At 38.3% G+C, this 12841-nt stretch overlaps 1 protein-coding gene across 5 annotated transcripts in view; it reads left to right on the top strand.

Annotated features, from left to right (window-relative positions):
* Positions 1-12841, top strand: part of HYCC1 (hyccin PI4KA lipid kinase complex subunit 1) — a 43321-nt gene that overhangs the window by 7209 nt on the left and 23271 nt on the right. For all 5 annotated transcript variants that reach the window (XM_071429184.1, XM_071429183.1, XM_071429185.1 and 2 more), the window contains exon 2: positions 12355-12434. In XM_071429184.1, coding sequence (XP_071285285.1) covers positions 12384-12434 — 51 coding nt within the window. In that variant the 5' untranslated portion in view covers positions 12355-12383. The remainder of the gene's footprint in view (positions 1-12354; positions 12435-12841) is intronic.

Below are 12841 nucleotides of genomic sequence, written 5' to 3'. Positions count from 1 at the left end.
GTCTTCAAAAGTGGCTTAGGTTTTGTCCTGTTTTGGTAAAGAAGTGAATTCTAGTTCACCTGTGCTCACAAAGCCACTCCAGTCCTGTGAAACAGTGGCAGGAATTGCCTTAATCATTTACAGCTGCTTCTTAGTGTGGTAGAATAAAAGTCCTGTATGAATTCAGTAGGTGGAGTAGCATGTGGACACATTGGATGTCAAGGGAAGAAGGAGCACCTAGATGAAGGTCCTGCTTGTACAGTAAATAGAGGAACTGACAAAAGTGGGAATAGAAAGTTAACTGAGTGATGAAACAGGAACCAAATGATGCCACACCCTTGAAGTTCCTTAAATGTGTCTATAGATGTTAAATCATAGGTGTATAATCTTTTTGTTTTGTGTGATTAACCCTCAAATGTCATTTGGCTTGAAAAGTGCCCATTCACTTAGATTATATTTGGGTTTTTTTCATCCAGTGTGATGGAGGTTGCTTTGCTCTTGGTTCATTGCAACACTTCTTTCATAGGCTTATGACAGTTTTTACAAGCAGAACATGTTGTGTCCAAGGTTGTTAGGCTGTATTGATGTCCTTTGGCTCTGGTTCATCCAGTCCACTAGGCCCCAAATACATGTGCAATCAATGACCAATTTCCATGTATTGTCACAGCTGTGTCTGCCATTCAAGTGACTTCTCAGACACTGCTTGTAAGCACAGTACACTAAATCAAGTTCTCAATTTCACAGATCTGAGATTATTACAGAAATAAATTTTGACCACTTTGTAGTTAGGCTACAGAAATATTTGCCTGGCTCTAAATCATCAAATCTGTGCTCTAAGCCAGTACTCTGAATTAATGTCTGATTATAGAAGCACCACTCACTTCTTCTAGGACTACTAGGTATGTAGGATATGTAATAATGCTCTTAAAAGTCAGGCCTGTCTTGAGCAGAAGACATTGTGTGATTTAATGAGAATAAAAGAAAGAGAAAAAGAAAATGAATGTATGCTCTGTTATTTTAAATCTCAAACTGTTTTCTGCTACTAAAGTGGTAACAATAAATTCTTTGGAAACTTTCTGTTGTTGTGACTTTGGAATAATGGCAAATTACTTGATAATACCAATTAACTTGGAAATCTGAACTCAAATAAAGAGTCCTTCCAGAACCTGTATAATTTGAGTTTTATTAGCTTTCTATTTCTTGGAGTAATTAATATTCTGACCTTTAGGTGCTTTCATGAAATGGGAACTTTTTATTTTAAAAGCTTTTTCATCAAACTTGGATTCAATCTGAATTAATACATTTCTTAACATAAGAGAATTATAATCATTTTGTGCTTTGACAGTATCATGCTTTTGGGATTTGACTTCAAAAAAAATTACAATGCAGAGCAAGACATACAGGGTAGTAAATTCTCTTGAGACTTTGAGTTGCATATATTTTGTCTGTACTACAGCATTTATATGTGACAGTAGAGCATTTAATGTATTGGATGTATCTTCTGAATGAGACAGAAGCATGGGTCCTGCCTCTAAAAATTTTAGTTGAGAAATCATGTTTTTCTGTAGCTTGTAAAGTATGTAAAAACCCACAAAATTGTTCTTAGTTGCTCTGAAATGTTTTTCAAATGAATGTGTCTAGTCTTGTGAGTGTATGTGGATGGGCTGTTGTGGGGGTGGGGGAATGTGAAGGGATGGGGAAGAATAAGAGAACTGTCATGAAGAGATAAAGCATGTTTCTCCTGAAACTGTTTAACACAGCTAAATACATGCATTGCATGCATATATTGATGGATAATTTTAATTCTGTAATTTAACAGGGAGCAGTTATCAACCACTAAAACTAAGTCCTAAGGTTATCTGCAGTATTGATGCACCCCTTTTCTGGAAAATGTACCTTTGTATAGATTGTTGGGGGTTTTTTTCCCTGTGAAAATGAGCTACTAAAACACCTGTCAGTAGACTATCATAGATCTCTTTTTGCTGTAAAATCTGGGGTGTATTCCTGATAGCAAGTTCCTGCTTTTCTTTCATGATCTTTAGGATATGGTGGAATGGTGTACTGGAAGTAATATTTTGCAGATAGAAAGCTATCAGGAATGCTAATGCTGCTGCATTGGTAGGGTTAGGGTAATGGGATGTATCATAGCACTTCAAATAAAGGTTCTGGAGTCAAAATGAAACCTTTCCATTGCAGTTGTATTTGATCATATCTGATATTATGCTATATTGTAGATCTTCCCTGGGCAGCCCAGTGTAGTGACACAACTGATCTGGAGAAGTCAGTGGGAGCCCCGAGGAGAGTTTCCTTTTCTTTGTGAAGGGCTGGGTGCCCTGGAATGGGTTTGGCCTGAGAGAGAGGCCTGTGCTTTACCAGATAAGGCTGTCCTGGCACAGGAATAGTGTTCCCCAGTTTAATGTTCCCACTGAAACCTTGCAAACCGCAACTACTCACTCAGTCTCCCTTTCCCCCTTTGCTTCCCCTGTGTAGGGATGGAGAGGAGAATTAGGGGCACAAAAAGTAAAGATTACAGATTGAGATAAAACGGTTTACTGGAAACAGAAACGGGATAAGAAAGTGAACAGTAACAGCTACACTGTCAATAACAAATTGTACAAAATAGGCAAACAATTCATACATGACTGCTCACCATGCAGAACTGGCTACCCAGAGTGCTTCCCCTGGCAATGATGAGAGAATAGCATCTCACTATGCTCTTCCTAGCTACTGCAAAAATTAACCCTGTCCTGACCTGATTCTGTCATAAGTCACTTCTGAAGCACCCGGGACTTTTGCAGCCCAATTCTCAGTTCGTGGAGCTCCTTACATTTTATGGAGGCAGAAGGATGATTGAGTTGAAATGAAGTCCCAAGAGCTGCTACAAAATTCCTTCCTCATGTGGCTTGTGAAGTATCTTCTAAAGTTAGTGTCTGGCTTGCAGGTTGTCATGGTTTTAGAGGTAGACATCTCTGTTTTCCAAATTGAATGAGGTGCAGATACCTAGAGCAGAGATGGAAATGGGCAGTCTCCTAAAATCTCATTCTTAGCCAGCAGAATTGGGAAGTTTTGGTCAAAAGTCTTGCATTCTTAATGTTGCTGCTAAAAAGTAGGTGAAGAGTCTCTCAAACCTGTCCTGCTTTGTGAAATGCATCTTTTTCCTTCTGGCAGGTCACTGCTAAACTACTTGCCAGATGAATGCTTCTGGATTTGTACTACCTGAAACTATGTGCTGTAATGGTAGAAGGTGTTAAAATTATGTCTTTTACAGTCAATGCTCAGAGATGAGGTTCAGGCCCTGCTCAGTTCTCCACATGCTTTTAGTCATACTCAAGCTGTTGTGCAGCATCTGCCTGTGCATGCTTTACACTGAGAGCCTTTCAGCAGCTGAATTACCCAACACCTTTCTTTTCATATGGCTGAACGTTCCGAACAAACTCTAACATGAGATGGCTTGCGATTTTCACTTAGAAAACAAAACTTGGTTTTTAAAGTTAGCTTGCAGCAAATTGACTTCACAAATAGATTAAGTGAATAACTGCCTGTAAAAATAATGCTCTGGTAGCATTGAAGGTTGAGGAGGCAAGGAACTGCGTGTCACAGCATTGCTACCAAAATAATGCTTTTGAGAAGATCACTGATTAGTTCAAGGCTTAAATGCAATACTAACATTAAAGCTGCAACACAATTATTCTCTCTATAGTTTTTTATATTTCACTGTTTTAAATTTGCCTTTGGGTGACTTCATAGGGATGTAGTGTACTTTGGGCTTAGGGAACTAAGGTGTAAAAGAACAGTAAGTATGTTTGGGGTTCTGTACAGAATGTTTCTTATATGGGGTGGACTTGTCCAGCACTGCTTTCTCTTACAGAGGTGATAAGAGCACTGTGTGATGTACTGTGGAATTAATTGCAGGTTCACTGATGTTCTCAACACGAGTTATGGAAGTCTTGATACACAGAAAATAGACAAGATTTCTAAAGCTTTCTAATTCATTTATTTGGTTAAGCTTGTGCTTGTACTCATTTTAATGTGACTTAATTTGAATTCTATTTCTGTATGATGCATATAGTTATTATCTTGATTTTTCTTTGTATGTGTTGGAACAGTTAACTATATTAATCCAGAAAACATAAGGACAATTAAGACAAGATTTTTCAATTATGTGTGTTTTATTCTAAGATTATGCTGTTTATATATCTGTTCTTTCTTAAAGACTCAATAAGATGTAAACAGTAATGTTTGCATGAAATAAAAGTGGAAACAAGTATATTTTAGCTGCTAAAAAAATGCATTGAAAGTAATAAATCTTACTTTATTTCCCTATAATGAAACTATTGATGAATTACAGATGATAGCAAAGCTAACATTTGAGGATATACTGCAGATGAAATAGCTTGAAAGAGTAGGGATTCTGCATGCCAGAGAATGGGGTGTAACTGGAGTAAGTTGACTTACAGGTGCTCAGTTTTGGCTGTGGTTTTTAGCATGGCAGATGTACTTAGAGTGTGCATTTGTGCAGTAGGCTACAGGGAAGGAATAGTAAAGCAGGATTTAAAAAGGTAGCAAGGAAGAAGTAGTAGAGGACAATGAGAAAATAAAATTCAAGCTGTGGAAGTTATTTCCTCTCACTTCATTTTGGCACTGTACTGTTAAGGCTGCTTTTGTCCTGCTCAAACAATATAGATCTGATTTACTATGGCTTGTATAAATTCAAGTGAATATATCAGTGCTTGTAGGCTCTTATCTCTGTCCTGGTGACTTGTTTGACTGGCATGAGTAATTTGGTTGTTTTGGAAGACAATTCCCCTTGGTAGTAAAGGGTGAATACAAGGTTAGTGGAATGTAGTTTGTAATTGATTGCTAATCTGAAATTGAGCAAATAAATTTGCCAGAAGTCAAAGATCAGGACTAAAATCTTCAAAAGCCTATGCTATTAGGAGTCTTACCTTCTGCTTGAGACCTTTTAGAAAGCTTTAATCATGAATGTTTTGGGTCATGTGTCCCTACGTGACTGTTTACCAGCCATGTAAATGGCCTTGTGGTTTCATGACCTCAACCACAGGTTTGTTGGTTTTTGTTTGGTTTTTTTCCCCTCTTGACAGAATTGAAAGGTTGTAAAAGACTGAGGTACAGTTTGATACATCAAGTATTTGATGCTTTACAGCCCAGAAACCTCCAAACACTATTCTGTGGTACTGGATACTTTGCACAAGAAACAACTGCATTTAAGACAGTTACTTATAGTTTCTGTATGGTCTAGCTGATGTATGGTTGCTTTCTGTAGACTGTTTTTTCCTTAATTGCTGGCACCAAAACTGAATTGAGGTCTGTCATCTATGGATGAATATTAATTTTTAAAAATTGTAATGGGTATCATTCAGGAGGACTTTTCCATTTGGTGGGCAAGTATCTATCACTTTGTCATATTCCAAGTGTTAAATTGTTTGAGAAGCATATGTGCAGAGGATTGAGAAGTCTTTTTTAAATCTGTATCATGGAAGAGTCCACTGACTGCTGACTCTTTAAGGCTGATGTTCCCCATTGTGATACAAAGTGTAAACTCTGGATAAGAGTGTCTATGTACGGTTGCTTCTATGACTGACAGAGGGGAGGGGAAAACTGAATAATGCCTTTGGCAAGATAAAATTAAAATTGACTGCAGTTTCACTTCCTAAGCTTCAGTAATCTTTACAAACCACTGGAAACAAATGTTCAGAACAGTTATTTTTGTGTGTTCTCTACTGTATTATGCGGAAGACTACAGAATGACCATAGTGAACCAGATGAGAATTTCTGAGACCTTATTGTCTAGCAGTGGCTGTTAATAGAGCCCAAGAAAGGAACTGAGAGAAAACTAGGAGAGTGTGCTGGGGGAGCAACCTTTGACTCCAGCTTTCTGAACTAGAAAGTGTTTATATATTTAGTGGCTCTGGGTAGATTTTTCCATGCATATGTGTCAGTGGGGTTTTTTTCTGTGCATTTATGTAAAGTTCGTGTACCTGGACGTCAATGCATACTTTCTTCCTACATTATTTTTGGTAATTCTTGTTTGTTTTGAGCCTGTCACCTCTAGTGTCACCTACAACTTGTTAATTCTCTTGTTAGAAGATGCTGAATAACCATCTCTCATTTTAGGAATTTGCCTGAGCCTAAGTCAGTGATGCTTGGTGCACCATAGCTGTCCTGTTTTAAATTGAAGATGGCAATTATCAGAGAATATTTGATACAGAGCCTTTGAGCACTGTTTGCAGTTGTATATATGAATAGAACATGTGACTGTTTCAGGCTTAGCACAATGGGTGTTTGTTTCTTTGTGAGAGTTTGAAAAAATCAAGAAGTCAGACCTGACCTTTGTGGTTTCTGAAACCTGTTAGAGTGGCTTTTGGAATCCACAGTAGCATCTGTTTCTTTTCTCAAGAGACTTCAAGTGTTTTGCTGCCCGTTACTGCACCTACAAGTATCTGAACAGAACAGCTTGATCGTATTCAAAATTGTATAGAAGATGAACAGATCACTGTATCACTAAAGTGGGTTGTGCATTAGCATCAGGAAAATACATTCTGTTCTTTGGCAATTGAATCAAGAATACACTTGCCTGAGTGTTCTTTACTGTCCTGTGGCTTACCAAGGATTGTGTCTTTGTCTCTGTAGCGAGGGAGAAGAAAGGGTTCAGCAATGTAAATTTTACATGTAGAATGTAGTCCTTTAAATGAGCTTGATGAATAAGGAAGAGCTGGCTAAAAGGTTTTTAATATTTCTTGTACCACTTCAAAAGGGAAGAAAAGTTGAGTCCTAATTGGCCCATCCCTACTTCTGTGTGCAAACTACTATAGAACAGAAGATGAACATTTTCTAGGGACTTGATCTCTTAGGGGCCTGATGCATCCTAATGGAATGCTCACAAGTTTACTTTGTTCCTATTCTGGGGTGAGTTGACAGATTTGGCTAATGGTTCATAAATAGCTTAACTTTCTGCTCCATGTTTCCCTTTTAAGCTTTTTTAATTTTTTTTTTTTATTTTTTAAGCAAATAATACAGACTTCCAACAGCTACTTTACAGATTAGGTAAAGATGAAGTATATGCTTACTCTTCTCTCCCAGCAATTCCCAGAGGATGAGGCTTGAGCAGTTTTTGGCTCCTGTTTTTGTTTTTTCCAGCTCTGTGACTTTCCCTAGAAAATATCTAACGCTGCGGTTTCAGAAGGTCAGTTCTGCAGAACTCAAGCATTCGTTCTTTATCCAAGTCCAGCCTCCTTGCACTTAATCCAAATTGCATTTACACACATGCATTCTGTGGATGAATTCCACAAATGCTGGGTAGCTGTAAAGAGCAAGAAAGCCACCTATTGGGAGAATTTCTTTTTAAAGAAAAACCTGTGCATGTGTTGTCTGGGATTTCATTCAAAGACACAATTTGATATTATTATATTAAAGTCTTATGTGACAGGTATGAAAATCCAAAGCTGTTTAAGTACATGGATGCATTAGTAAGTTTGCCAAAGAATATGTCTTAATTTGTCTTGGCTGGCCCTCCACCAACTCAGTGCATGTAACTTTTTCTCCCTCCTCTATTAAAAACAGGAAATTCAGTAAGTTCCTGATGTATTTGTGCTGTAAAGGGTGAGGAAGGGAAAATTACCTATTTAGGGACTTTGTAGAAGTCTCTTCTAAATGAGACTTGCTTTTGTCTGATAAATTTCTTTGGTATCTTATTCAAGTTACCATTTTTTCTTTTGTTTCAGGTGAGTAGTGTATTTCCAAAGGAAGGAGACTTACATTATTGTATTAGAATAGAGCAAGACCAATTAACAGCTGTCAGAGGCTGCTTAGGACTTGGGAACTTGTTAATTATTATTTCTTATAAATCCTGCCTTTGGCTGCTAATCCAAGTTGAGAGTCTTGTGGAAAATACTCCAAAGTGCTTTTAACTCACAAGGCATGAGAATACAGATTATATTAGCCATATAAATATAGACAATTAATTAGCCTGCTTAAACTATGCCTGCTTTCATGTGGCAAATAATGAAGTAAATATCAAGTAAAGCCACTTACCTAAAGTGGCTTTACTTCATGTGTGAGATAAACTAAGAATATATATATTGTCTGATAAAAATTCAACAGTCCTGAACCACCTGGCTGTTACTGAGCTCCATCATAAGTAGCTTTGTGGTATTTAAATAATTGAGACTTCCTTTTCCTATAAAAATCTTCATCAGGACATCCAGATGAACAAGGAGCATGGGGACATTGGAAGCTGCTTTTCATATTTAATCAAAGTATTGTTTGGTTTGTGGTGACAAAAGTTGTTTTTAAAGAAATTCTCAAACTCCACTCATTTGAAATCTTTGCAGGGACTTTAGTAGGAAGAGACCAAGAAAAATAATTATTTAAAGAGAATTACACGCCGATGTACCTTAAAGCAAGAGAATTACACACTGATGTACCTTAAACCAAGACTTTTTTTGGGAAAAATGCTGTGTAGTGTTTGCTGTATTATTTGAACTTACATTACAGATTTGGTATTTATAAAGTACATTCCAAATGCAATTTTACACTTTTCCCCCCTCTTTTTTTATCCTCAAAGTAGCAGGTATTTACTTTATTGTCATAATGTTGCTTTAATTCTGTAGTGGCTGGGACATCTCATGCTTACAGTGGCCTATATCTTGCAGCTATATCCACTGAAACAAAGCTGTAATTAAGGCATGCTTTTTTAATCCTCTGGGTCTTTTTTTTTTTTTTTTTGTTTAACAGATGGTATAAATTAAACCTTATTTTGGTGCACTTAGTGTTAAAAATCCCATTTTAGAGTTACTTTTTAAAAACTTTTTGTGGGCTTCAGCAAAAAATTGTGTTGTTAACTGAAACCTGTTAATCCTTCTTTTGGAACAGTCTTGGGTTTTCAAACTCTGTCCAAATATTGTGCCAGTCCAACTTGATCAGTTATGTAACTGGAACAAAATGAGGCAATCCTCAGTAAAGCAGTAGGTTCTCTGCCTGTTTAAATAGATCCCACACAGCTGATATGTGGAATTAAAGCTTTTTTTTCCTTCTGGGGGACATCAATTGAACACATAATCCATGTCTTCAAGGAAAATAATTGCAAAGTTAAGAGTTCTTATTTGTGATACTCAAATGTGTATTGCTGTGGTTTAAGTGGATATATATGGATTTTTTAAAGTATGAAGGTAAAATAAGGACAGTCTATCCCCTGTGTGTTTCTACTTAACTCTCAGTGGAATGCCTCTGCTACTTTAAAAATAAATATAAAAGATCTGATCAGCAAAAACTTTGTCCTATTTCTTTTCTACAAATGTCATTTCAAAAGTTCATACTGTTGCAAAAAAAAAAAAAAGGTCATCTCTAAATACTGAGTCATAAAATTAGTCATAAAAACTTAAAGTATTTTTCCAATGGCTAATGCCAGCCAAGGATGCTCTTAATTTTTTACTGGTCAAATGAAACCTCTGTTCTCTGGGAACCCTTAATTTGAAAATAATGCTTGATGGATCACTAGAGAAGAGTGAGAAAAAGATTAATCTCTTGGATATGGGGTATCAACTACACACTTGGTGTATGCAGGACTCCTGCTGGCTCTTTTAAATAATGGTATTTTTGCTTTGAGCAATCAGTATTAGGACAGGTATTTGTGCTATTAATGGGGCTCAGTAGGGGATGGTTCCTGTTGTCAGCAGTGCTGGAGCATGAGACTCTGCAAAAGCCTTTGTCCACCTTCATAGGAATGAAAGTAGGGCCAGTGGGTTGTGGGATTCTGTAGGAACTGGCAAGGGGGTTGCTTCAGTAATTGTGGTAGGACTATTCTTTGTGTTTGTTAGCACGTGGTGTTACCCTTAAAGGCCTCCCTTCACAGCAGGGTCTCATGCACAACCTATGCTGAGCAGTCAGGGGCTGCTCCTCTGTATTTTCATTGTTACACCTTCAGGGACTGTCAGTGCTGATCAGAAAGACTTGGTATTCAGCTATAAATTAATATACATGGCAGTCCTTCCCATTCCTTTGTTGATACAGGATGAAAGAATGGGTGAGGTTTAAATGGATCTTTGGTGATCATGAAGTCCAGCCTCCTTTGCTCAAAGTAGTGAAAATTGGAACAGGTGTCTGTCTGGCTGCTCAAGATCTTCTCAAACTGGGTTTTCAACTTCTCCAGTTGGAGACTCCTCAACCACTCTGGCACCTGAGGCAATTTTCTGTGCTCTGAGATCCAGGGTTCCTGGGGGATGCTCTTGCTGGTAACAACAGAAGTAAAGGTGACAGTGAGTACCTTGGCCTTTCCTGTATCTTCTCTCAGCAGATCCCCTGCTGATTCAGTCATGGAGCCCTAGCTTTCCTATTGCTATTTTTGCAAAAGCCCATGAACCATTCTAGAACATTCCTGATCCTCCTTCTTGCTTTGATCCTTCTTACTGGGATCCTGTGATCTACTTTGTCATGGTCATTGCAGCTGTGTCTGCCCTGACCTTGACACCACTAGCCACTTTTTCCATGTTTGTAGTTTCCCATGTTTAGCAGAGGGCCTGCTTTTGGCTCCTCAGTCCCCTGTTTCAGGTTGTTCCCTCTTCTGTTTCCCCTCCAAGAGATAAGAGGGTAGTTCATGTTCATGTGAGGACCAGGTGCCTGAGGCTTCTTCTTCTGTATATGAAGAGGAATTCCTGTGTTTTGTCTTGCTCAGGTGATGAGTAGCAAACACCTACAGTAATGTCATATCTGCCCTCTCATATGTGACCCATAAGCTCCCAGCTGTCTCATTGTCCACAGCAGGGCCATGCTCCATGTGTCCCTGCTGCTCTCCCAACAAAGGGCAGCTTTCTTCCCCCACAAGCCTTGAGGAGCCCATATCCAGCCATGGCAGTGGAATGGTCTCCAAAAATTAAATGCTTACGCTTCCTTGGCCCTTGCCTGTTGTCCTTTCATCCTCCAAAGGCAATGTTTTCTAAGCTTTGTGCAGACTTGTGTATCTTTGTAGGGTTGGGAGAGGACATTGCCACAGCTGCTTTCCTGGGATTTCACCTGTCCCAGTCCATTATTTAATGATCATGCAAGTGAGGAGAAGGGGCACAGAAGTCTCTGGTTGCCTTATGTTATTATTGTGTATTACGATGAAATGAAATGAAAATGAAATTGCTGGACAGCCTGTTCTGTTTTATTCCTTTTACCATTCATGTCTGAATAGTAATTTCCTCCCAACCCTGTCTGTATCCTGGTCACTACTCAAAGCCTTATTTAACTTTGAGCTTTCTCCACTCCCCTTGCTTTGGAGGGTTATAGGGAGCTCTTGCTATTATCATGTCTGGTTCTTCTCCCTTGAGGCTTCTTAAAATATACTGTATATAGTCTGTATATGCTCTACTACAGTCTGGATTTCAGAATAAAATACCTGTATTTGTGTTATAAAAGGCAATTCTTACCTCCATCTTTTCCTTCCTTGTCTTTCCCAGACAAGCCCATACTTGGATATCAATACTTCAAAACTAATTTTAAACTGGCAAAGTAAAACTTGGTGGGATATCTCCCATGACTGAACATTTCACCAAGAAAGACAGTGTTAATTTTTTCCTCCGATGAGTATTTAATTTTGTCACTGGTTGAAATCCATGGGCACAATTTGGATAAGCTAACAAGCATGCTCTTTTAACTTCTAGTACTTTTGTATCTTAATGATATATTGGTCTTTTGTGTTAGAAGAAGCTGCTCCAAGGGACAGTTGTTTTTATGTGGTTTCTCAAAATTTGAAGAAAAATCAGGAATTAATTTAGTAGCCATTCTGCATCTCTTGTGTTCAAGTCCTATTGCTGATGGCCTCTCTCTGTCTGAGACTGGGCAGAATGTTGGGCTGGGGAGGCTGTCTCAGGCTCCATGCAGAGGCAGCAGGCTCATTGTCCTGCAGTTGCCATGGTGGGGGAGGACTGAAAGGTTTTCCATCCGCCTTTATTTCAGTGACCTTTTCCAAGCTGGGAATTGCAGTTGACTTGGAAAAACCTAAACAGAGTTTAGGTTCTCTTCAGTGAGTCCATACAGTTTGCTCTCGAGTCTTGTAAGCTGAAAAATAAATTGAAATTGAGGAGGGTAATATTTTCTGTTTTCAGAATGCCATTTCTGAAAATCTTTCACTTGCTTCCCACGCAATATATAGTTGGAATTTATTAAACTGCTGTATGTGAAGACTCCTGTGCTTAATGCTTCCAGCAGCGTGCATAAGTGAGGTACAATAAAAGTTCAAAGTAATGTCAGCATGTAAAAATGTTAACAAGTAAAAGCATGATTAGATTCTTTAAATATTCACAGAGACCTAATTTTCATCATCTACTTAATGTAGTGACTGGAGTATTCACAAACTCTGTTTGCTTCTTCTTTCAGGCTGAAAGTTTTGAAGCAGATGTTGGAAGATGTTAGCTGTGGATACTGGGGTTGTGGAGGAGTGGTTATCAGAGTTCAAGGTAATACACTCTCCAATATGTAGCCAGAAGTGTTGAATCACTGCTGGTGAAGTGTGCAGGAGTGCTTGCATCCTCTAGAAAAAGAAAAATAGGAATCTTGGGTTTTGCTGAGATCATGCGATAAATACAAATGTCTCCATGAAAGGGTTTTTTTCCTTGCCTCTTTGGGGCTACATACTTCCTGACAGAGAGCAGTGAAAATGTATCTCATAGATGATTGATTTTATTGGTTTGAGTACCAGACATGACTGTAGGTTTTGCTCCTGCTCTGCTTAGATACACTGGAAATATGTTTTCCTGTCTGTGGAGTGGAGTCCTTTCAAGGACTGGAGATAAGAATTACTGTAAGACTTGTGTACATTTAAACATACATCTTCTAAAAGAGTTGTTAAAAACATTAGATTTTT

The sequence above is a fragment of the Agelaius tricolor genome, unplaced genomic scaffold (genome assembly GCF_023055355.1).
Source record: "Agelaius tricolor isolate 1412-34295 unplaced genomic scaffold, bAgeTri1.0.p SCAF_6, whole genome shotgun sequence".
NCBI lineage: Eukaryota > Metazoa > Chordata > Aves > Passeriformes > Icteridae > Agelaius > Agelaius tricolor.
Note: the sequence above shows the minus strand (reverse complement) of the source record. Positions and strands in the feature narration are given on the sequence as shown.